Genomic DNA, 24051 nt, shown 5'->3' on the forward strand with positions numbered 1-24051 from the left:
GAGGGCGGGAGCGAGGCACAGTTTATTCATCACTATCGCCCCATACCACCCAACACAGTGTCTTGGACACCAGTTATTTATAATTCTGTAAAAAGAAAGCAACGTAACAGTAAAACAAAAGGAGGTTTTAGGATGAAATGCTGTCATTACAAATTATATTTAATGCAGGTATGCCTCTGACTAATCACATCTCGCAACTGAAAACTTTTAAAATTTTGATATCTGAATTTTAATAGGTTTTTAACAAGTTTTTGGTTTTAAAAAGCAGTTGGAATCTTTTTTTTTTAAGTAGGGGATTTTAATAAGAGGTTGCAAACAGAAACACACAGCACTACATAAAATGTGAAAAGAGCCACTTTATTATAATCTTCGCTCATGCAATTTCTGAGCTGCTCAGTCCAATTAACACGGGGAACTCTCGGGGTCAGAGGTCAGCAAGGCTTGGCACTGTGGATTTCACTGAGCGGGGATAACCAATTGGTGTTTGTCTGACCTGGCCGCATGGCAGAGTCGTCCTGTGGAAGGATTGACTCTAGGCTATCCTGCTTATCTGTTGAAAAGGCAGGACGATGCTCTGGAAGCAGCTGCAATTTAAACTGACAGTTGCCCCATTTTCCTGCCATGCCCTATTTTAAGATTACCTAGTGGAGCTCAGGCCAAGCACAGAAACAAAGGAGAAATGAGGCCCTGCTGGTTTTGCCTGGATGCAGTTATTCGCCTGCGCCATTGCTGCTCTGAAAGGTCTGTGGGCCCTGGGTGTGTCTAATGGAGCCTGCACTCCAGGTCTTCCAATTACTCTGTAATCTGATCACAACCTTTGCATGAAATGTTCCCTTGGTATCTCTAATTTTCTTGAAGAGATCTCTAGTCTTTCCCATTCTATTGTTTTCCTCTATTTCTTTGCACTGATCATTGAGGAAGGCTTTCTTATCTCTCCTTGCTATTCTTTGGAACTAGGTGGCAAGAATACACAGAAGAACCATACAAAAAAGATCTTCATAACCCAGATAACCATGAGCCAGACATCCTGGAATGCAAAATCAAGTGGGCCTTAGGAAGCATCACTATGAACAAAGCCAGTGGAGGGGATGGAATTCCAGTTGAGCTATTTCAAATCCTAAAAGATGATGCTGTGAAAATGCTGCATTCAATGTGCCAGCAAATTTGGAAAACTCAGCCACAGGACTGGGAAAGTTCAGCTTTCATTCATTTCCCAAAGAAAAGCAATCTCAAAGAATGTTCAAACTACCTCACAATTACACTCATCTCACACACTAGCAAAGTAATGCTCAAAATTCTCCAAGCCAGGCTTCAACAGTGTGTGAACTGTGAACTTCCAGATGTTCAGGCTGGGTTTAGGAAAGGCAGAGGAACCAGAGATCAAATTGCCAGCGTCTGTTGGATCATCAAAAAAGCAAGAGAGTTCCAGAAAAACATCTATTTCTGCTTTATTGACTACGCCAAAGCCTTTGACTGTGTGGATCACAACAAACTGTGGAAAATTCTTAAAGAGATGGGAATACCAGACCACCTGACCTGCCTCCTGAGAAATCTGTATGCAGGTCAAGAAGCAAGAGTTAGAACTGGACATGGAACAACAGACTGGTTCCAAATCGGGAAAGGAGTATGTCAAGGCTGTATATTGTCACCCTGCTTATTTAACTTATATGCAGAGCACATCATGTGAAATGCCAGACTGGGTGAAGCACAAGCTGGAACCAAGATTGCCAGGAGAAATATCAATAACCTCGGATATGCAGATGGCACCACTCTTATGGCAGAAAGTGAAGAAGAACTGAAGAACCCCTTGATGAAAGTGAAAGAGGAGAGTGAAAAAGTTGGTTTAATACTCAACATTCAGAACACTAAGATCATGGCATCTGGTCCCATCACTTCATGGCAAACAGATGGGGAAACAATGGAAACAGTGCCAGACTTTATTTTCTTGGGCTCCAAAATCACTGCAGATGGTGACTGCAGCCATGAAATTAAACACGCTTTCTCTTTGGGAGAAAAGTTATGACCAACCTAGACAGATTATTAAAAAGCAGAGACATTACTTTGCCAACAAAGGTCCGTCTACTCAAGGCTATGGTTTTTCCAGTAGTCATGTATGAATTTGAGAGTTGGACTATGAAGAAAGCTGAATGCCAAAGAATTGATGCTTTTGAACTGTGGTGATGGAGAAGACTCTTGAGAGTCCCTTGGACTGCAAGGAGATCCAACCAGTCAATCGTAAAGGAAATCAGTCCTGAATATTCATTGGAAGGACTGATGCTAAAGTTGAAACTCCAATACTTTGGCCACCTGATGAGAAAAACTGACTCATTGGAAAAGACCCTGATGCTAGGAAAGACTGAAGGCAGAAGGAGTAGGGGAAGACAGAGAATGAGTTGGATGGCATCACCAACTCAATGGACATGAGTTTGAGTAAGCTCCGGGAGTTGGTGATAGAAAGGGGAGCCTGGTGTGCTACTGTCCATCGGGTTGCAAAGAGTCGGAGACGACTGAGCGATTGAACTGAACTGAACTGATCACAAAGAAAACCTCCGGTTCAGCCTGGTGAGTTACCTGGTGGAACGTTCAATCACACCAAGATGACCTCTTGTAAAATATGAGTGAGCCTGGGTCAACTTTGGGCTGTTCTGAGTTTCCTCTGTCCACGGAGAACTGCTTATGTCTTTTGTGTGTTTGTGTGTGTGTGTTAGTAAAAGAAAGATGCTTTCATCTGAAAAGCCAGCAGTCTGAGGCAATGGTGGACTCATGTCCAGAGGTCAACTCCAAAGATTCTGCTCAGTCATGAGTTGTTTTTTTTTAACTTTTTAATTTTGTATTGGAATATAGCCGATGAACAGTGTTGTGATAGTTTTAGGTGCAGAGCAAAGGGACTCAGCCATACATATGCTAGTATCCATTCTCCCCCAGGGGCTTCCCAGGTGGCTCAGCAGTACAGAATCTGCCTGCCAATGCAGGAGATTTGGGTTTCATCCCCGCGGTGGGAAGACCCCCTGGAGAAGGGCATAGTGACCCACTCTAGTACTCTTGCCTGGGTAAGCCCATGGACACAGGAGCCTGGCGGGCTGCAGTCCTTGGGGTCACAAAGAGTCAGACACAACAGCATGCAGAGCAGCAGCAGCACACGCTCCCCCAAACCTCCCTCCATCCGGGCCACCCCATAGCACCCAGCAGACTCCCCTGTGCCATACGGCGGGAAAGGCTTCTTACGTCTCTGTGTTCCTGCCCACCCAGGACAAAAGGAGCCCACCGGTTGCTTTAAAGCTGCCACCTGTCCCTCGGCGGAGTGGTGAGCCAGGAAAAGAAGGCTCCCTGCAGCTGGTTAGTCTGGTCATCAGCAGTGAGGCTGTTTCCAGATGGCTGACGGCAGTTCCAACCTTCAGAGCCAGACTGGCCCTTGTTCACTGCCTGTCTCACCAAACCACCCTCCTCTGGATGATTTCAAGCCAGGCTGGGGAGCGCTCACCACCCTGGTAACAGTACCCGCTTTCTTCTCCCGCTCAGGGGAGGAGTCCTGCTCCGGCTATTGTGGCTGCATCACTGTGACTTCAACATGAGCATATTCCTAAAATGGTCTTGCGACTGTCAGTCCTCAAGCATTCATGGAGAGCTTAGCATGTGGTGGGCACTGGAAATGGAGGAACCACCAGGGCCTGCTCCTGAGTGACCCCCAGCCTGAGGAGGAGACAGACACGTGTCCTAAGGTGGGCTTGAGCCTGGAGGGTGGTATGGGGACACAGTGGAGGAACGAAAACAAAACCACCGGACCCCCCAGGAGCTGCTCAGAAGCTCTCCCCAAAGGATGTGCCTGCAGAGTTGACGGTCAGGCCACCAGTGGCCTTGAGGGCCATCAGGGCCATCAAACACTTTGCCAAGGTATTTGAACTTGATCCCAAGACAATGGGGAACCACTAGAGAACTTTTAAAAAAAAATTTATTTATTTGGCTGCACTGGGTCTTAGTAGCAGCACATGGGACCTTTAGCTGCAGCAGGTAGGTCCTAGTTCCCTGACCATGGATGGAACCTGGGCCCCCTGCATTGGGAGTTCAGAGTCTTAGCCACCGGATCACCAGGTAGGTCCCCACTAAAGAACTTTTAATAGTGAGTGACACAATCTAATTTGCTTTTAGAAGGATCATTCTTACTGCTGCCTAGGACGCTGGCCAGAAGGGTTGAGGTGAAGGTGAAATGACCAGGAAAATGGCTTCTACAATAATCCAGGTGAAAAGAAAAAAGGAAGACAGAGCCGTGTAAAGGGAGGCGCTGGTGGACAGATCTCAAGACAGAGGAAGGTAAGATAGTCCAGCTCTGGTGTCTGATGGCTGTCAAATGTGAGGAGGAGAGGGGGGAGGAGTCTGAGGCTCTCCAGAATTCTCCTGGGCAGGAAGTTCAGGCAAAACAAACTCAAGTGAAGATTCTCACAGGTGTGCACCCGGCAAACCGTGGGCTGCACATTCCATCTCCCTGACGTCCATGTCAGGTTCGAGATGCGGGGCGGAGGTGTGTTGTCACTCAGGGGCACCTCGAGGGCGCAGAATCTGCGCTAGAGTCAAGGGGGCGGCGGTGACAACACCTGGCCAGGTGTTAGGGATGACTCACAGCCTCCCAGGGTGGGGCAGTTGGAACCAGCATGTGTGTCTGTGTGTGTGTGTGTGTGTGTGTGTGTGTGTGTGAGAGAGAGAGAGAGAGAGACCCGCCTCAGCCACACACAGCCCCCAGGGCCAGAAGGATGGGAGGCCCAGCCCATGGGGAGTCTGGCAACACACAAGTCAAAGTTAGAGAAAATCAAAAGGATGAGTCACGGAACACATATGCCATGTGCTAAGCTGGCTGCTTCCGTGACACCACCAAGGGTGTTGGTAGGTTGACACTGACAGGTTAATGGGAGAACAAACAACTCCCTGAGAGCCGTTTGAAAGAGGAGAGGCTCAAGGTTTTCACAGGCAGGAGAGGCCGAGGAGAAAGGTAGTGAAAAGGAGGCATGCAAATATACCCAGGTCGGAGGAAAACCCAAATGCAAAGCAAGCCAGCTGACTCATCATCGGAGAGCGAACGTTTGCAAGGAGCTATCATGGACAAAGCACTGCAGTGTGGATTATGCAGGGCTGATTTCTGGGAAACAAAACCCCTTCCTGGCCCATGAGATCTTGTCTTTTGGGCTTGATTGTAATCTGGAGCGCTTTCCTAGTGGTTCAGTGGTAAAGAACCCGCCTGCAATGCAGGAGACGCGGGTTCGAACCTTGGATTGGGAAGATCCCCTGGAGAAGGAAATGGGAACCCACTCCAGTGTTTTTGCCTGGAAATCCCACAGACAGAGGAGCCTGGCAGGCTACAGTCCATGGGGTCAGACACAGTTTAGCAACTAAACAACAACATAATCAGGAGCAGTGCTGTTCCTCAGGATTTCTGCAACGATGTTAATGTCCTATATGGCAGCCCTGGACCACAAGTGGCTACTGAGCCTGGAACTGCATTTACAATTTTATTTTAATTAATTTATATAGTCTCATGTGGCTTATGTCCACTGTATTAAACAGCACAGTTTTATGTTTTTGCTGCCTTCATGAATGAACACACATTCTGACTTTTTAAGCCACTGCAGATTACTTGAAGAGACTTTACTTTTCATTTCAACCTCTCAAGTTTGTGTGGATGATCATGAACAAAACAATTAAAAATGTTTGTGTTGGGGAGCCGCCTCCACACTTGAGTTTACCTTGCTTTCCGGGAGGTTCAGGTGATCTCTCGGAGGTAAACATCCCGCTGAGCCAGGCCTGGGGCAGAGCCAGCTGCTGCTGGCGTCAGGTTCACCGCCTCCTTCCAGCGTCACGTTGCGTCCCTGTGACGTGGGATCTAGACGTCGAGCTGCTCAGTTGCTGATGGTGGGAGGACGATAATCCTATTCCTGTTAGCAAAGGGTGCTCTTGAGAAACTGAGGGCTGGTCCCCACCTTCTTTGCCGATACTGTAAATACTGTATTGTGTGCGTCCTCAATCCTTGACATTTGTGCTTTTGGAAATTCCCATCTGGCACGGATGCAGGGTCTTGGAATGAGAAGGGTCCATGATGACTTTCTTCATTGAAGGTTCCTGTCCCCCAATCAGTTTCACCATTTTCTGTGGGGAAATTGGGGCTCCTGACCCTTCTCTGTGAAGTCTTGAGAGGGCAAAATATCCCTGTATCCCTGTCATCACAGCAGGCTTCTCTGGGCCATCAGTGTCCTGGGGACACTGTTTCCTGTTTATACTGAGAGACTGCTTCGTTTTTTCTTTTCTTTTTTTTTTTTTTGATGTGGATAATTTTTAAAGTCTTTATTGAATTTGTTACAATATTGTTTCTGTTTTACGGCTTGGCTTTTTGGTGGCAAGAGATGTGGACTCTTAGCTCCACTACCAGCGACTGAACCTGCACCCCCTGCATTGGAAGCACAGTCTGAACCACTGGACCACCACAGAAGTCCCTGCTTTGCCTTTTAATCTACAAAATCATCCAAGGTCTCGTTGGTTCTGCGGAGCTGCTGTTTATTTCCCTGTTAAATTCTAATTTGATTAAACAGCTCAGAAGGTTGTAGGTAACTTTGCAAAAGGTCTAAAATTACGTTGCTACATTAGGTTGGCTTTTAGACATGTGGCCTGGGGCCTGGCTGAGGGGAAAGGAGGCACTCTAGAAGCCTCAGAAGCTGCTCCTCCATAGAGAAGTGTTGGAGCATCATTTGCAGAAATAGCTGGACACCAAGGCAATTTATAATGAATCTAATGTTAGTATGATACTTGAGAGGCTCACTCATTCTTACAGTGATCCCATGAGATAATAGCATAATAATAAGGATCTCCTTGATGGGAAATTGAAGTACTTAGAAGTAAAGTGCTTTGTCTGAATTTGCACTGTAATGAGAGGCAGAGCTGGCCCTTGATGGTAAGTATTCCTTGTACTGAGTCACATCACTAACTTAATTGTATTTAGGAGGAGCCACTTATTTATTTATTATTTTTGGTAATTTTAAAAAATGGAAGTGTAGTTGATTTACAATGTTGCATTAATTTCGGCTTCACAGCAAAGTGATTCAGTTGTACATATACAGACATTCTTTTTTATATTCTTTTCCACTATGGTTTATCACAGTATATTGAATATAGTTCACCGTTTTATACAGCAGGGCCTTGTTGTTTATCCACTCTATTTATAATGGCTTACATCTGCTGACCCCGACCTCCCACTCCATTCCTTCCCCAAACCTCTTCCTGCTGGCAACCACAAGTCTGTTCTTTATGTACGTGAGTCTGTTTCATAGATAAATTCATTTGTGTCATATTTTAGATTCCACATATAAGCGATATCATATGGCATTTGTCTTTCTCTTTCTGACTTAATTAATTTAGTATGATAGTCTAATTGTATCCATGTTGCTGCAAATGGCATTATTTCATTCTTTTAATGGCTGAGTAGTATTCCATCATATATATGTACCACATCATTTTTATCCATTCATCTGTCGATGGATATTTAGGTTATTTCCATATCGTGGCTATTGTCAATAGTGCTGCTATGAGCATAGGCGTGCATGTGTATTTTTGAATTATAATTTTGTCTGGATAAATGCCCAGGAGTGGGATTGCTGGATCATATGGTTATTCTATTTTTAGTTTTCTAGGGAACCTTCATACTGTTTTCCATAGTGGCTGCACCGACTTCCATTCCCACCAACAGTGTAGAAGGGTTCCCTTTTCTAGAAGGTGCTGCTTTAAAGACCACTTTAGCACAGGCTTGGTGATGATTGCTTTATCTTGGATTTAGATTGAACACCATCTCTGCATAACCAGTGGTTAAAGCCTCAGGAGTAAGGAGGCTGGGCCATAAGGGAAAGGCTACCACATTAACTGCGTATTTGGGGATCTGCCCACCCCCCAGGCAGGTGCTTGGAAATGATATCTTGATACTGGAGCTATTACTTAATGGCAAATGCCTCACTTATTCCAGGCCCATCAGCATTGTGATGGCCTGAGACTGGCTTAAGGAATGAACGAGTAATGGAAATTGCAATGCATGTGTCAAAATGAGGTGGTGGCATGCCTTAGCTCATGATTGTACAGTTGGAAAAATTTCCATGGATTAAGCCATCCACTCTCACACAACCCACTCAATCAGGGAATGAACTTGCCTTCTCCAATCAGAGGTGAAACCTCCCCTCGAGCTTTCAGCCATAGCCACCTACAGAAAGATATTACTCAGGGGAGTGTTCTCCTAAGGAAGAGGGCTTGGATTGATTGGGTTTACGCTATCTTATTGGACTGTATCTTTCTCCTGCCCCTGTCTTTGCTTTTTTTCTCTTTTAAAAATATTTGTTACACTCTTTTTCTTTTTAAAAAATACTTATTATATTCTTATTAAAAAATAATTTAATTAATTAATTTATTTTTGGCTGTGTTGGGTCTTTGTTGCTGCTCCGGCTTTTCTCCAATTGCAGCGAGTGGGGGCCACTCTTCGTTGCAGTGCCTGGGCTTCTCTTCTTGCAGATAACAGGCTCTAGGCATGTGTACTGCTAGCTGCAGCTCCAGGGGATCTAGAGCTCAGGCGCAATAGCTGTGGCGCATGGGATTAGTTTGCTTTGCGGCACGTGGAATCTTCCTGGATCAGAGATCGAACCTGCATCTCCTGCATTGGCAGGCAGATTCTTTACCACTGAGCCACCAGGGAAACCGGCTTCATCTGTATTTACAGCCACTCCCCCTGGGCTTGCATGACCGCCTGAGCTCCACCTCCTGTCAGATCAGCAACGACATTAGACTCTCGTGGGAGCATGAACCTTATGGTAAAATGCACATGCGGGGATCTAGGTTGTGCGGAGAAGGAAATGGCAACCCACTCCAGTATTCTTCCCTAGAGAATCCCAGGGACAGAGGAGCCTGGTGGGCTGCTGTCCGTAGGGTCACACAGAGTTGGACATGACTGAAGCGACTTAGCATGCATGCATGCATTGGAGAAGGAAATGGTAATCCACTCCAGTGTCCTTGGCTTGAGGATCCCAGGGACAGAGGAGCCTGGTGGGCTGCCGTCTATGGAGTCGCACAGAGTTGGATACGACTGAAGCGACTTAGCAGCAGCTGCAGGAGGTTGTATGCTCCTGATCAGAATCTAATGCCTGATGGTCTGAGGTGGAGCTGAGGTGGTGATGCTAGCTAGCGCTGGGGAAAGGCTGCAAATACAGATTATTATTAGCAGAGAGGTTTGACTGCCCAGAGACCATAGTAAAATCCCACCGATTCTGCATTATGGTGAGTTGTATAATTATTTCATTATACATCATAATGTAATAATAATAGAAATAAAGTTCATAATAAATGTAATATGCTTGACTCATCCCCCCAAACCATCCCCTTCCCCTGTGTCCGTGGAAAAATTGTCTCCCACAAAACTGGTCCCTGGTGCCAAAAAGCTTGGGGACTGCTAGCATAAGGGTTCTCTGACTTCACTTGTACTGGGCAGAAGTCGAAAGATGGAGTGAGGAGTGATTAGCATTATAAGCATATAAGCCAGATGGCTGTTGAGAAGGATGCCTTAAGTGACATCTCCCCTCACCTTACCCTGCCTGCACTTTTGTATCCAGAGGCAAGGATCCCTCCAGGATCCCCCAAGGAATGTCTGTAATACAGGGACTGAAGCAGAGGTGAAATTCACTGTGGAAAACTTGAATTTTGTCACTTTTTTTTTTTTAAACCTTGTAAATCAGCCCTTTAATTTTCCTTTAATTAAATACTACTTTGTAGGATAAAATGTTCCCACATTTATTGCCAATCCAATGTTTTGTGATTAATGACTTAGGTAATCTATTTTGGTACTTAAGTCCTTACGTGTGTGCGTGCTGTTAGGTCCGACTCTTTGTGACCCCATGGACTGTAGTCTGCCAGGCTCCTCTGTCCGTGAAATTCTCCAGGCAAGAAAACTGGAGTGGGTTGCCATTTCCTTCTTTACATAAGTCCTTGGCTTATTAATAAATAGGGTTATGATGCCCTCATTATTTATATTATGCATAAATTCAATAAAAAATTGATATAATTTATAGGTTTGTAAGAAATATTAATTAGGTTAACCACTATTATTTTCTGCTCTTAAAAAAATACTTTTTATTTGGTATTGGGGTATAGCTGATGAACAAACAATGTGATAGTTTCAGGTGAACGGCGAAGGAACTCCGTTATACATATACACTTATCCATTCCCTTCCAAACTCCCGTCCTATTCAGGCTGCCACATAATGCTGAGCAGAGTTCCATGTGCTTTACGTAGGTCCTTGTTGATTGTCCACTTTAAATGTAGCAGTGTTTTGTCGCTCTTCCTGATAGAGAAGGTGCAGCCTGGAAGGCACTTGTACAACAGTGAAAATTGAAAATGTCAGTTGCGTCTGACTCTTGGCAACCCCATGGACTGTATAGCCCATCAGGCTCCTCTGTCCATGAAATTCTCCAAGCAAGAATACTGCAGTGGGTAGCAGTGGGTAGCCACTGCCTTCTCCAGGAGATCTTCCCGACCCAGGGATAGAACCCGGGTCTCCTGCAAAGCAGGCAGATTCTTTACCGTCTGAGCCATCAGGGCAGCCCTGGCACTTGCACAATCAATACCCAAGCCCTTGGGACAGCATCATCTGGAAAAAATCGGGAGTATTCAGTCATGTTTTGAGTTCTCTGACATAGTGAGGTGCCGTGACACAAAGCCAACATGAAAAATCCTGTCCTTGGGCTTGAGAAATTGCCGGTTTTATGCATTTCACCACATATTTTTGTCTTTATTTCATAATTACTTTTATATGTACAACTGTGTCCTTTTTTAGATGTGGTCTGAGTATTTTGCAATGCTGTCTTAAAGCAGCAGTCCCCAATCTTTTTGGCACCAGGGACCAGTTTCGTGGAAGACAATTTTTCCACAAATCGGGGGTGGGGGGATGGTTTCAGGATGATTCAAGCACATTACATTTATTGTGCACTGATTTCTATTATTATTACATCAGCTCCACCTCAGATCATCAGGAATTAGATCCCGGAGGTTGGGGATGCCTGCCTTAGAGAATGAGTAATTTTTACATCATGAAACTTCAAGTCCTAGAATATCCCAAATGCATGAGTGTTGCCGTGCAAAATGGCCAAGATTCTGCACGTGAGACTTTGCATGAAAATAGAAGAAGAACCCAGCTGCCTATTTGTTTAGTAATTCCAGTCTAGGAAGATTGCTACATGCTACTGTTTGACTGAAATTACGTTACTTTTTTTTCTCATCTGTCCTTGATTTTTGTTTCTAAGTGCAAAACTGGGAGAATTTATCTTAATGCTAAAAACGTGTTGTTCTAGCCAAACTAGATTTAAGTTTTGGATTAATCTCACTCCATAAGTTTAATCAGCAGCAGGCATTTTATCTAGTCCTTGACTAACAGGAAAAGATGGGCTTCCCTGGTGGCTCAGTGGGAAAGAATGTGCCTGCCAATGCAGAAGATGTGGGTTTGATCCCAGGTCGGGAAGATCCCCTGGAGTAGGAAATGACAACCCACACCAGCATTCTTGCCCGGGAAATCCCATGGACAGAGGAGCCTGGTGGGCTACCATCCATGGGGTCGAAAAAGAGTCAGACACAACTTAATGACTAAACAATAACAACAAACAGGAAAAGATGCAGGCAGCGTGTTCTTCTCAGAGCTGCCAATATTGTGAGGTAGTTTCTTTCACCTTCGGGCTTTAGGTGGAACGTTTTATTGTGCAATTTTATGTTCCTTAATAGGGAGTAGAGGTCTCTCCCAGGGATATATCCATAAACATCCATCACTGATGTTTTTAAGGTGTCCTTTGAACACATAGCTGCTATGTGAATGTCCTAGATTAGAGAAGAAATCCCAACAAGAACTTGATTGATATCAGGTATCCAGGATCTATCTCAGGGATCCACACCACTGATAGAAAAGAGAGTCCATCCTCCAGAGTACATTTTAGGCATAAAATATTAAATAAGAATTCATAAAAGGCATATTACTCATCTTAAATCAATTCTCCATACTAATAACCAGTGTTGAATGCAGCCTGCGGTATTCAGGGCTCACACAGGATAAGTAAAACTTCACACAGATAAGATCTTTTTTTTTTTTTTTTTTTTTAGATAAGATCTTAAACATGAAATATGATCATACAGCTCAGGGGTTCAGAGCCACCCTCTCAGGGGTCAGACTGCCTGGAAAGGAGTCTGTGTGTGTGCGTGCGTGTGTGTGTGTGTGTGTGGTTGCCCAGTCATGTCTGACTCTTTGTGACCCCATAGACTAGCTCATCAGGCTCTTCTGTCCATGGAATCCTCCAGGCAAAGATAGTGAAGTGGGTTGCCATTTCCTTCTCCAGGGGAAGAAGGATCTTCCTGACCTGAAGATCTGGGGGATCTTCCTGACCCAGGGGTCAAACCCAGGTCTCCTGCATTGCAGGTGGATTCTTTACTGAGCCACCAGGGCATACTAGCTGTGAAATCTTAGGTAAACTTTCTCAATTTTTCTAAGGCTCAGTTTTCTCATCTATAAAATGAGGCTATAAGCTGCAAGGAGATTTATGAGAATTAAATAAATGAATAGGTAAAAAGAGCCTAGCATGGTACTGGAACATTGTAATCACTCAAGTGATGGTAACTATTACTACCGTTGTTATCATTTTCATATTGCTATTATGTTGGGGTAGTCTAGTGGCTAGGTCGTGTCCAACTCTTTGCAACCTCGTGGACTGTAGCTCACCAGGCTCCTCTGTCTATGTGATTTCCCAGGCAAGAATACTGGGGTGGGTTGCCATTTCCTTCTCCAAGGGATCTTCCCCACCCAGGGATTGGACCTGGGTCTCCTGCTTTGCAGGCAGACTCCTGATCTTATTTTTTTTTTAATTTTATTTATTTATATTTATTTTTGGCTGCACTGGGTCTTTGTTGCAGTGCACAGGCTTCTCATTGCGGTGGGTTCTCTTGTGGAACATAAGCTCTAGGTGCCCAGGCTTCAGTAGTTGCAGCACAAAGGCTGGGAGTTCTGGCACACAGGTTTGGTTGCCCCCAGGCATGTGGAGTCTTCCCACGCCAGGGATCGAACCCGTGTCCCCTGCTTTGGCTTCTTGACCACTGGACCACCAGGGAAGTCCCTATATTCGTCTTATTATTTATTAGTATCATCCAGACAAAAATATTTGAACAATTTCTAGTTATTACATGGTGCAATTATTACTGCATTTTACTCTATTTGAAATAAAATCTATACTAAGCAATGCATAAGATCATAAGCCTGCATATATATATGTCTCTATATAGACAGATCAAGTAGGCATAGATATAGGTATACAGACATATTATGATACTGCACTTTAGAAGGCCCAGTGCTTCCAACTCTTAAATGGTCACAGCGTTTCTGATTTGGATGGTACCTCTCCACTGGACCCTTTATATATAGGAAAGAAGAGTCGAGACTCAACAGGGTGAAGAGGGAGGGTCACACAGCTGAGGAGGAGCAGGCGTGGTGGGGGTGGTACCCAGGATGAGAGCTTCTGCCGCTGTCTCTCCCTGCCCTGCCCTTTGAAATCCTTAAACATCACACACAGAGATACACATACACACACACATACCCTCTGCAGCAAAAAAAGTGTCTCCCAGAGTTCTAAGTACCTGTTTGGAAGATGACCCGCTTGAAAACCGGGATCTCTCGAAATTTGTCTCTTGCCCCCAAAATTGATCTCGTTTCTTCTCATTTGGGTCTCTTTTGTATTCCTGTCGTCTTAGACAAGCCTGCAGAATAACAACAAAAATGTTTCTTTGGCTTAGGTCTACAACTGGCTCTGATAACTTTATGCTTGGAATTCCTATTATGAGGAACATGCAATACAGATCTAAGTCCATCTCTAAGTGTTCACCAGTACCTCTTATCAGGTGTAAAGACACCCAGGCATCATTTCCTCCTCTCTTTGCCCCAAATGCCAGGTCAAGAATATTAGCTGCTGCCTTAATAAATTCAAACAACAGAGGCATTTGTCAAGTACTTACCCCAAAACTGCCTTTTAGAGGTAGGAAGTACCTAGTGTGCAATAATTACTACTCTTTCTGTTCTCAGCCTCCCTTTTTAAAAACTGAAGTATAGTTAATTTACAATTTTGTGTTAGTTTTAGGTATATAGCAAAGTGATTCAGGTATACACACACACACACACACATATATTCTTTAGATTCTTTTACATTATAGGTCATTACAAGATATTGAATATGGTTCCCTGTGCTATACAGCAGGTCCTTGTTTATTTTATATATAGTGTGTATCTGTTAATCTGTGTATCTGTTAATATATAGTGTGTATCTGTTAATCCCCAAACTCCTAATTTATCCCTCCCCTTCGTTCTTATTCTCTTCATACTCCTCATGCTCACCTCCATTGCTCTGTATCCCCGTGGGTCAGATTCCAAGCTACAGGATAAGAATTCTGTAGATTCCCAGCTACAGGATAAGAATTTTCACACATGAGAGCTTTAGCACATGCTGTTCCTCCCACTTGGAATACCTTTCGCAGCACGCTGTCTTGGCAAACCCTGCTCCATCTGCTAGGAATCAGCTCATAGGGCATCTCATCCCTGTAGTTTCTACCCTGACTCAGGGTATATTCTTCCCCAGGCCCTATTAATTGCCCCTGTATACATACGTGACTTGAATCATGCAACTTTTCCAATATTGTATTTAGTTGTTTTATTTTCTGAGCCTGTTTCTCCTGCTGATCAGCAAGAAATCCTGAGGGTAAAGACCACCCTTATCTTTTGAATCCCCCAGCATCTAGCACTTGATGTTAGCTAAACTTCCTTTTTGTTTTGGAGGGAACTATCTATTCCCAAATGCAAAAATAAATAAATAAATAAATAAATAAAACAACCGAAGAATTGTTCCATTTTTAAAGCAAAATTTAGTACCAAAATATTTCTCTTCCAGTACTAGGACTGAACAAAATCCAAGGCTATTGTGTTCTATGGGCATGTCAATGGATTTTTTTTTTTTTTGAGGTATAGTTGATGTACAATATTGTGTTAGTTTCAGGTATACAGCAAAGTAATTCAGATATATGAATCATTTTTTTCAGGCTCTTTTCCCATATAGGTTATTACAAAATACTGAGTACAGTTCCCTATATACAGTAGGTACTTGTTGGTTATCTATTTTATTTGTAGTAGTGTGTATATATTAATTACAAACTCCTAATTTATCCCTCCCCCGCTTCCCCTTTGGTTCTATGTCTGTGGGTCTATTTCTGTTTTGTATATAAGTTCATTTGTGTCATTTTTTAAAGATTCTACACATGAGCAATATCATATGATATTTATCTTTATCTGGCTTTTAAATTTTTATTTATTTTTGCATAGTGCTTTAAAGCGTCTGTCTACAATGCAGGAGACCCAGGTTCGATCCCTGGGTGGGGAAGATCTCCTGGAGAAGGAAATGGCAACCCACTCCAGTACTCTTGCCTGGAAAATCCCATGGACGGAGGAGCCTGGTGGGCTAAAGTCCATGGGGTCGCAAAGAATCGGACACGACTGAGAGACTTCACTTTGGTGTATCTAAGGACACTTTTCATAACCCAAGGTAACAAAGGCTTTCTCCTATTTTTTTCCTAAAAGTTTTAGAGTTTTATATACAGATCTATAATCCATTTGGAATTAACTTTATATATGATAATAAGGGCTTCCCTGGTGGCCCAGTCGGTAAAGTATCTACCTTCAGCCCAGGAGACCTGGGTTCAATCTCTGGGTCTGGAAGATCCCCTGGAAAATAAAATGGCAATTCACTCCAGTATTCTTGCCTGGAGAATCCTATGAACAGAGGAACCTGGTGGGCTACAGTCCATGGGGTTGCAAGAGTGAGACACAACTTAGGGACTAAACCACCACCATGATACGAAGTATGCATGCTAAGTCATAGCATGTAGCTCACCAGGCTTCTCTATCCAGGGGATTCTCCAGGCAAGAATACTGGAATGGGTTGCCGTGCCCTTCTCCGGGGGACCTTCTCCAACCCAGAGATGAAACCCGCATCTCCTGCATCTCCTGCATTGGCAGGTGGGTTCTTTACCACTATTGCCACCTGGGAAGCCCTATGTGAAGAATGGACCCTGGTTTATTTCTCTTGTCTTCTCATCTCTTCCTCCTTCCCTTTCTCCCTTTGCATATGGTTTCCCTTCCAACTGTTTCATCATCATTTTTTAAAAAGTAACTTATTTATTTTTGGTTGTGCTGGGTCTTCATTACTGTGCTGGCTTTCTCTAGTTGCAGCAAGCATGGGATACTCTCTAGTTGCGGTGTGCAGGCTTCTCGTTGCGGTGGCTTCTCTTGTTGCAGAGCATGGGCTCTAGGGCTCAAGGGTTCCTGGGCTCTAGAGCACAGGCTCAATAGTTGTGGTGCACCGTCTTAGCTGCTCCACGGCACATGGGATCTTCCCCGATCAGGGATCAAACCCATGCCCCCTGTGTGGGCAGGTGGATTCTTTACCACTGAGCTGCCAGGAAAGCCCTCAACTGACATTTTAAATACTGCACAGTAGCAAAACTTCTTGCAGAGTTTCTATAGGTCCAATAACTGAACTCACCTTTGTCCTGCCAGAGCCGAATTATCCACTGCTACAGTAAAGAAATGCAGTGTAAAGACAGACAATCTTATTTCTAAACTAGGCCTGACATCTTCCTTTTCCTGCCTGGGTTAAGAAAGGAAAGATTCCTTCCACATCTTTTTCCCTCTGTTAGAAAATGCATCTCCTTCCTTGAAGGACTTGCCAGAATTTCACAGCCAAGGGGAGAGCCAATATTCTGCCACAAGGTTAAGAGTAGAAATGACCTGATATTAACAAAACATTTACCACCTGGGCTTTGGAACAGAGAATCAGTTACACTGTGCTTCAAAACTGATTGGCAGGTGAAGCACTGGTCTCAGGGTTCATCTACAGTGGCCAGGTGGCACCTGTAGCAAGGTGAATCCTGGGTACTTAGGAGAAAGGTGTCATTTTACCCCACCTTGCTTGGAAAGGGAGAGGACTCCAAAATGGTGGAATTTTTCCCCTTGCTGTTGTTCAATCGCCAGGTTGTGTCCAACTCTTTGTGACCCCATGAACTGCAGCACGCCAGGCTTCCCTGTCCCTCACTATCTCTAAGAGTATGCTCAAACTCTTGTCCATTGAATTGGTGATACCATCCAACCATCTCATCCTCTGTTGCCCCTTCTCCTCCTGCCCTCAATCTTTCCCAGCATCAAGGTCTTTTTCAATGAGTTGGCTCTTTGCGTCATGTGGCCAAAGTATTGGAGCTTCAGCATCAGTTTCTTTCAGTGAATATTCAGGGTTGATTTCCTTTAGGATTGACTGGTTTGATCTCCTGTTGTCCAAGGGACTCTCAAGAGTCTTCTCCAGCACCATAGTTCAAAAGTATCCATTCTTTGGCACTCAGCCTTCTTTATGGTCCAACTCTCACATCCATACATGACTACTGGAAAAATCATAGCTTTGACTATTTGGACCTTTATTGGCAAAGTGATGTCTCTGCTTTTTAATACACTGTCTAGGTTTGTCATAGCTTTTCTTCCAAGGAGCAAGCATCTTTTAATTTCATGGATGCAGGCACCACCCGCAGTGATTTTGGAGCCAAAGAATATAAAATCTGTCACTGTTTCCACTATTTCCCCATCTATTTGCCATGAAGTGATGGGACTGGGTGCCATGATCTTAGTTTTCTGAATGTCATGTTTTAAGCCAGCTTTTTCACTCTCCTCTTTCACCCTCATCAAGAGGCTCTTTAGTTCCTCTTTACTTTCTGCCATTAGAGTGGTATTTTCTGCTTCTCTGAGGTTGTTGATATTTCTCTCAGCAATCTTGATCCCAGCCCTTGGTTTGTTATTTTAAAAAATGATGCCATATTCCAATAGATAGCAAGGCTTTTAAATAATTCTGGACAGTGTTTGTTTTAATAAATAATTTAAATAAGAACCCCTCCCCAATACTGAATAGTAACTATAATAAGTTAAACAGACACCAAATGATAGAATAAACCAAGCTAAAACTAAAAAGAGTCAGCTGGAGAGTTCAGTAATGTCCAACTAAATATGGGCCTCTTTTTCCCTATTTCTTTACGATAACTTCAGAGTGGAGCTCCTGTTGGGGGCAGGGGAGCCCCAGCCTGTAGTATTGTTTCCTGGAGCCTCAGAGGTCTCTGTTACCCTAACTGACTTGTATTAGAGGCTAGGGAAGGAAATGCTGATGGGCTGAAAGTGGAGGAGCCCGTATTAGCAACTGCATGCAGGACCAAGGCAGATTTTGTGGGATGAACAGAATTCTTGTGGGCTGAGTGTTTTTTGAAACTTGTCTCCAAGAATGCATGCGACTTAAATATTTCTTTACTAAAAGGGGAGGAGGAATAGAATGATTTGCAATGTTGAAAAAAAAAAATGTTTTTCCCCTCCGGTTTTCACCCCCCCTCCTTCTCTCATAGAGGAGGAGCAGGAGAAGAAACGAGTGGCAAGGTAGGTACTTTCTAATTTTAATCTTGAAACAGCCAAGCAATCTTTCCATGTAAATCAAACATTAGTCCTCTCCAAGTTACAGTTTTGCTGAGAAGGGGACATGGGGACAGAGCTAAGTTCAGACTTCCAGTCCTAGAAACAGCAAGAATCTAGCCATAAGCCCCAGCCCTACCCAGGGACCAGTTTCTTGTTATTTGTACATGTGAATGATTTTTTGTTGTTGTTGTTTTCTGATGTTGATGAGGTTTCTGCTTGGAGGGTCCTGAAGGGATAGGGGCTGAGGAGTGTGAAATCCCCAGGATGGGGAGAAGGAACAGATTTGTAATTCATCATCACCAGGGGCTCCCCTTACCCTGGGACTTTATTTCTCTTTCAGTTTCATGTGTCTGGAGCTAGAGGGCTATAAATAAGTTTCTGTTCTTGTGACAAGAACTGGCTGAGTCTTGAAATGGAGGCTCCAGGTAACTCCTTGTTTCTTCTTTCTGGGGAGAATTGGGGCTTCTTCCTTCACCCCTCCTTTGGTGGTGTACCCCCCTGGACCCCCAAACTCATCCTTCTGACTGTAACATGTGTTTGTCAGCCTGCCTTCTGTGCAGAAGCTACCACTGTGGGGCTGGAAAACAAACATGCCTATGTGCCTTCGGGGGATGATGTGGGTTTTGTGATTCACTGTAACTCAGTATGGGTAAACGCCACAAGGCCCAGCTCTGCCACTTTCTAGCCCTGTGACCTTGGGCAAGCTGACTAACTCCATAGATTCTTGCTTCTCCCGTCTTTGGGATGGAGGTGTCTCTGTGCTGGGAGACTGCAGGGAGAGCCTGCAGTGAGATGCTTAGCAGAGTGATTGGCTCGCTGTAGCATCAGTAAAACTCAGCATCATCACCATCTACCACCCCCACCCCCACCATTGTCACCACTACCATCTTCATCATAGTCTTGATCAACCTCTAATTGTTTCCAATCCCACTTCTGGGTGTACTCCTTTTTCTAAAGTCCGCTCTTGCCAAATAATGTGACTCCAATCTTGGCTGTGGAAGAAGAAAGACTCTTCTTGCAGGCCTGACATTCATCCTTGTTTATCTGCCCAAGAAGTAGAGATCTGCTTGCTGAGCTCATGCACCCCCTCAGCAGCCAACTGAGGAGCTCCCACTCCCAGTCATGCAGGCTACCTCTGTAAACCATTTTCTTCAGAATTACAGCTTTCTGAACCCACAGGGATGCTCAAAGTTTCTTTTGTCCCTTTTATCACCAGCCCCATTCTTCTAGTCATCATCTGGGCTCCTGATACCTTAAGAAGCCACGCACCCCAGAAATACTTTTCAGCTTCATGGTTCTGGTCTAAAAAGCATTGTAATGATGACCCAACTCTACATCTTCATCTGCAAGGTTACTGTTACTTGAATCCCACAAGCATTTTGAGAAGCGGGACTTGCTACGGCCTTCAGTTGCTTTTGGTTGTTCTTATGCTCCATCAGAGGCTACCCTGATGGTTCAGTGGTAAAGAATCCGCCTGCCAATGCAGGAGCGTCTGGTTTGATCCCTGGGTTGGAAAGATGCCCTGGAGAAGGGGATGGCTACCCACTTCAGTATTCTTGCCTGGAGAATCCCATGGCCAGAGGAGTCTGGTGGGCTATAGTCCATGGGGTCGCAGAGTTGGACACGACTGAGTGACTCAATAACAACAATGATCCAACATGCCTAACTCAGAGTTTGGGCTTTTAATTATCACTGGGGACATTATCAAAGTTCATCAGTTTTAAGAGGTTGAGAAATCAAAGGTGTAAAAAACAGTTTGATATGCTATTCCCCTCAAGTGAGTTTTTTTTTTGTTCGTTCTATGAAGAGTAGAGAAACGCACATGTCACATACCCCTCCCCATGACTCCTGCAGGAAAAAAAGTTGAATTATCTCTGTTCCCTCAACCCCCTGAGTGGATAGTTCCCAGACTCGTGCCACCTGGTGCAGTGACTCATCACATCCTTAAACAAGTTTATATCATCATATTAGGTTTTGATCTGTACTTGAAAGAACCCGAATGAAAAATAAGCAACATGACGTGAAACCCATTTGAACACATTTGATAGAGTCGAGAAAATCATCCTGAAATGCCAGGTGTAATCTTTCTTTCTAGCTTTCAGTGGACGTTAATGGTTAAATTTTGCCACAAGCTACATAAACACATTTGACCAAAAGAAGGGGAAATAAAAAGCTACACAGCATGAACACCCTTGAAGAAATAGAGCCAAATTCTGAGATGGCGTATAATTACGTACTAGCTACCAGATTCTGAAATAGCATGTAATATGCCAAATAGATGTTTATTTCCTCTTGGTTTTTCAAAAGTGTCCCACCCAACCACTGAGAGGAATAACATCAGAATAACTCAGGTTGGGTTTAACCTTCCTCTCCTGCTGCTGACAGACAGACCTGTAAAGGCACTGCTAATTTGGTGCATACCAGCCTGAAGAGTATTTTAGACAGTCACAGGAATAGTGTGTATAGCGGGTTTCTAAGGGCTTCAATTCGAGCCAGTTCATTAAAGGCAAGTCCAGCACAGGAAGGCGTATGTGGCAAAGGTCTATGATTTGGGAGTCACATCTGGTTATTAGGCCTTACACTATTGTACACCCTGAAATGGGGAGTCCTTTGCACGTCACTGGGCTGCGAGTAAAAGCTGGGGTTTCCACGAGTAACTGGTCAAGCTCACTGATGCCCCAGGGTTTCAGTATCTACCCAGTGCAAAGTCTATCTTAGTAAACTATCTACATACATGCAGGTTGTATGTGGACCAAGTTATTGAGGGGGTCATTAAAGTCATGCAACTGATTCTTTTTTTTTTTTTCAATGTGGACCATTTTTAAGGTCTGTATTGAATTTGTTACAGTATTGCTTCCGTTTTATTTATTTATTTTGAGAGTTTCTTTTCTTTTTGACTGCAAGGCATGTGGGATCTTAGCTCCTCGACCAAGGATTGAACCCAAAGCTCCTCCATTGGAAGGCAAAGTCTTGACCACTGGACCACCAGGGAAGTCCCATGCAACTGATTCTTAAATCCCTACTTTAAATCTTTTCTGGAAGAAGGCGAGGGACAGAGTCGACAATATAACTCATCACTATTCCCATCAAAGCAGTTTCTGTGGGTTACTATATACTTAATTTGACAATCCTCAGAACATATTAAGGACAACCAAATTTATTTTTGTAGACCTTGTGGTGAGTGGCTTTGAAAATGCTCAATGAAGGTGGATTTGACTTTAAGGATTAGTTACAAGTCAGCTAAACCTGTGTCTGATAAACATTGTTGGTGGTCAAGTTCGCTAATGCTGACTTTAATCAATGACAAGGCGTTTGATTCAACACAGGAAAGTGACTCCGTCCTTCCCTGAAGAAGTTGTGGTCCAGTTTGATAGAAAGACATACAAAAGACAATTCCAATACAATCTCATCAACAACAGTACAATCTCATCAACAATGAAGAAGAGGTATGAAGAGGGTGCGTTCGTATTGGTGCGATAGAAATGTTCTAACACCAGATGATGGTGATGACAGCAAACTTGGTAAATTTAAATTTAAAACAGGTGAATTTTATGATATGTAAATTACACTTCAATAAGGTTTTGTTTTGTTTTGAAGAGGGTGTGATGGGAATACAGAGGGTCCCTCTAGTTCTAAGTTAAAACTATGATCTTCACCACTCTTGTTGAGAGAATAAAGACCAGGGAAGGGAGGTTAGAGAAGTGTGGAGGATTGGGCTGTTCTTGCTGTGGTTCTTGGGTCTGGGACCTGCCTCTGCATGAGGGGAAAACGATGGAATCGCATATTCAGTTCTCATTTTCCATAAATTTTGATCTGAAAGGTGGCAAGGTTGCAGGCAGGGAGAGCGGTTATGAGGATATTTTAATAAACTTGGAGATAAACCATGGAGGTTGGAAGCAGGGCAATGGCCACAGGATGAGAAGGGAGGCACAAGTTCATGAGCTTTTAGGTAAACTCAGCAGGACTCGGTAATTGGCGGGGGTGGTGGTGGGGTGGTTTGTGGGTGGTGACAGAGAGGAAGGAGTCAGGGAAGGTTTGGGCCACCATCTTCAGAGAGGGGGTACATAAGAGGATGATTGGGGATGGACCATGCTGAGTTCACCATGGACACGCTGAATTCGGTGTGCCTTTCTGACTCCTAGCTGGACCCATCCAGCAAGCAGCTGTGTATGGGATTCCGACACTTTGAGAAGACGCGGGATTATAGGTCATGAGTGTATGTTATTGCCGTGGTTTAGTCGCTAAGTTATGTCTGACTCTCTTTGCAACCCCATGGACTGTAACCCTCCAGGCTCTTCTGTTCACAGGATTTCCCAGGCAAGAATACTGGAGTGGGTTTCCATTTCCTTCTCCAGGGGGATCTTCCAGGGCTTGACCCCATGTCTCCTACCTTGGCAGTCAGGTTCTTTACCACTGAGCCACCTGGGAAGTCCCATCAGTGTATGAGTGGTAGTTAAAAACATAGGAAGGGATGAGATGGGCCACAGAAATTGTGAACTAGGAGAAAACTGGGCTGATGGAAACCTACGGGAATTAACACATGATGGGTAGAGAGAGGAACGTGAGCGAAACAGGAGGAAAACCAGGAGAACGTGATGTCAGGAAGCCAGAGAAGTAATGTTTCGAGAAAGAAAGAATAATGGCCCCAAATGCAGATAAAGTTTCAGAAAACAAAGACTTAAAATTTGTCCGCTGATTTTTGCTACTGACCTTAGGAGACGGCCAGGCTAACAGGCCAGTAGGTAATGAGATGCACCCGAGGGAGCAGGAAGTGGAGACAAAAGTCTCGCTGACTGTTTGGGGACATATGGAGACTAGAAAGTGCCAGGGTTGTGGCTGGAAAAGGACACATGGTCCACAGGCAGCTTTGTTTTTTGTTCTCGGTGTGAGAGAGAGTTGAACATGTTTGTGGGCTGAGACAGTAAGAAGAGGAGGAATTCCAAGGATGCAGATGGGAGGTCTACGGATGGAGAGGGGCTGGGAACACAGGAGCGTGGACCAAGCTCTCAGGTCCGGCCCCAGCAGTGAGAGTGTCCTTCACCCCTCGAGACTTGAGGGCTAGACAGGCATGCATCCCGGGATGGAAGGGGAAGAGCTGAGTGGTGTCCCACCTGTCGGCCTCAAGTTCTTTGGTTTCATGTGTGTGTAAAACAGGGAGGGATGGTCCTTGTTGAAAGTAGAAGGATGGGAGGTTTGAAAAACTAAAGTTTAAACCGTGATAATGGAGGGAACTGATGGACAACAAAAATATTGGAGTTATCCTTCATCCCTCTTTCCCTCACTCTTCCTCCCTGTCTATCAGCAAGATGTCTGTGCAGCTTCTGTTGATATTTCCTGGGGTCAGGCTGCTTCTCACCACCCCCACTGTCACCATGCTGGTCTCGCCTAAATTTTTATCAGTTTCCTTATAAGTTTCTCTGCAGCTTCTCTTGCCCTTTTCAGTCCTTTTCCCACACAAAAGCCAGAGTGATCTTTT

The 24051-nt window shown here is 44.3% G+C and overlaps 1 protein-coding gene and 2 long non-coding RNA genes across 6 annotated transcripts in view; 2 read left to right on the forward strand and 1 right to left on the reverse strand.

Annotated features, from left to right (window-relative positions):
* The window catches only part of MARCHF10 (membrane associated ring-CH-type finger 10), a 97305-nt gene that overhangs the window by 62722 nt on the left and 10532 nt on the right, over positions 1 to 24051 (reverse strand). Inside the window, exon 3 of the mRNA XM_043904970.1 lies at positions 13673 to 13792. Within this exon, the coding sequence (XP_043760905.1) occupies positions 13673 to 13792 (120 nt within the window). The remainder of the gene's footprint in view (positions 1 to 13672; positions 13793 to 24051) is intronic.
* On the forward strand, positions 3801 to 7437 carry LOC122695277. Its single transcript, XR_006341337.1, has 3 exons — positions 3801 to 3891; positions 4147 to 4308; positions 6385 to 7437. It is a non-coding gene; the product is annotated as an uncharacterized LOC122695277 (long non-coding RNA).
* LOC122695275 overlaps positions 18514 to 24051 on the forward strand; it is an 80017-nt gene continuing 74479 nt past the window's right edge. For 2 of the 4 annotated variants that reach the window (XR_006341332.1, XR_006341335.1), the window contains exons 1-2: positions 18514 to 18539; positions 18916 to 19000. This is a non-coding gene — a long non-coding RNA (uncharacterized LOC122695275). Of the gene's footprint in view, positions 18540 to 18915; positions 19001 to 21487; positions 22022 to 24051 lie in introns of those variants that run through there. The other 2 variants (XR_006341334.1, XR_006341333.1) reach the window with 2 other exon arrangements.

The sequence above is a fragment of the Cervus elaphus genome, chromosome 5, assembly GCF_910594005.1.
Source record: "Cervus elaphus chromosome 5, mCerEla1.1, whole genome shotgun sequence".
NCBI classification, from domain to species: domain Eukaryota; kingdom Metazoa; phylum Chordata; class Mammalia; order Artiodactyla; family Cervidae; genus Cervus; species Cervus elaphus.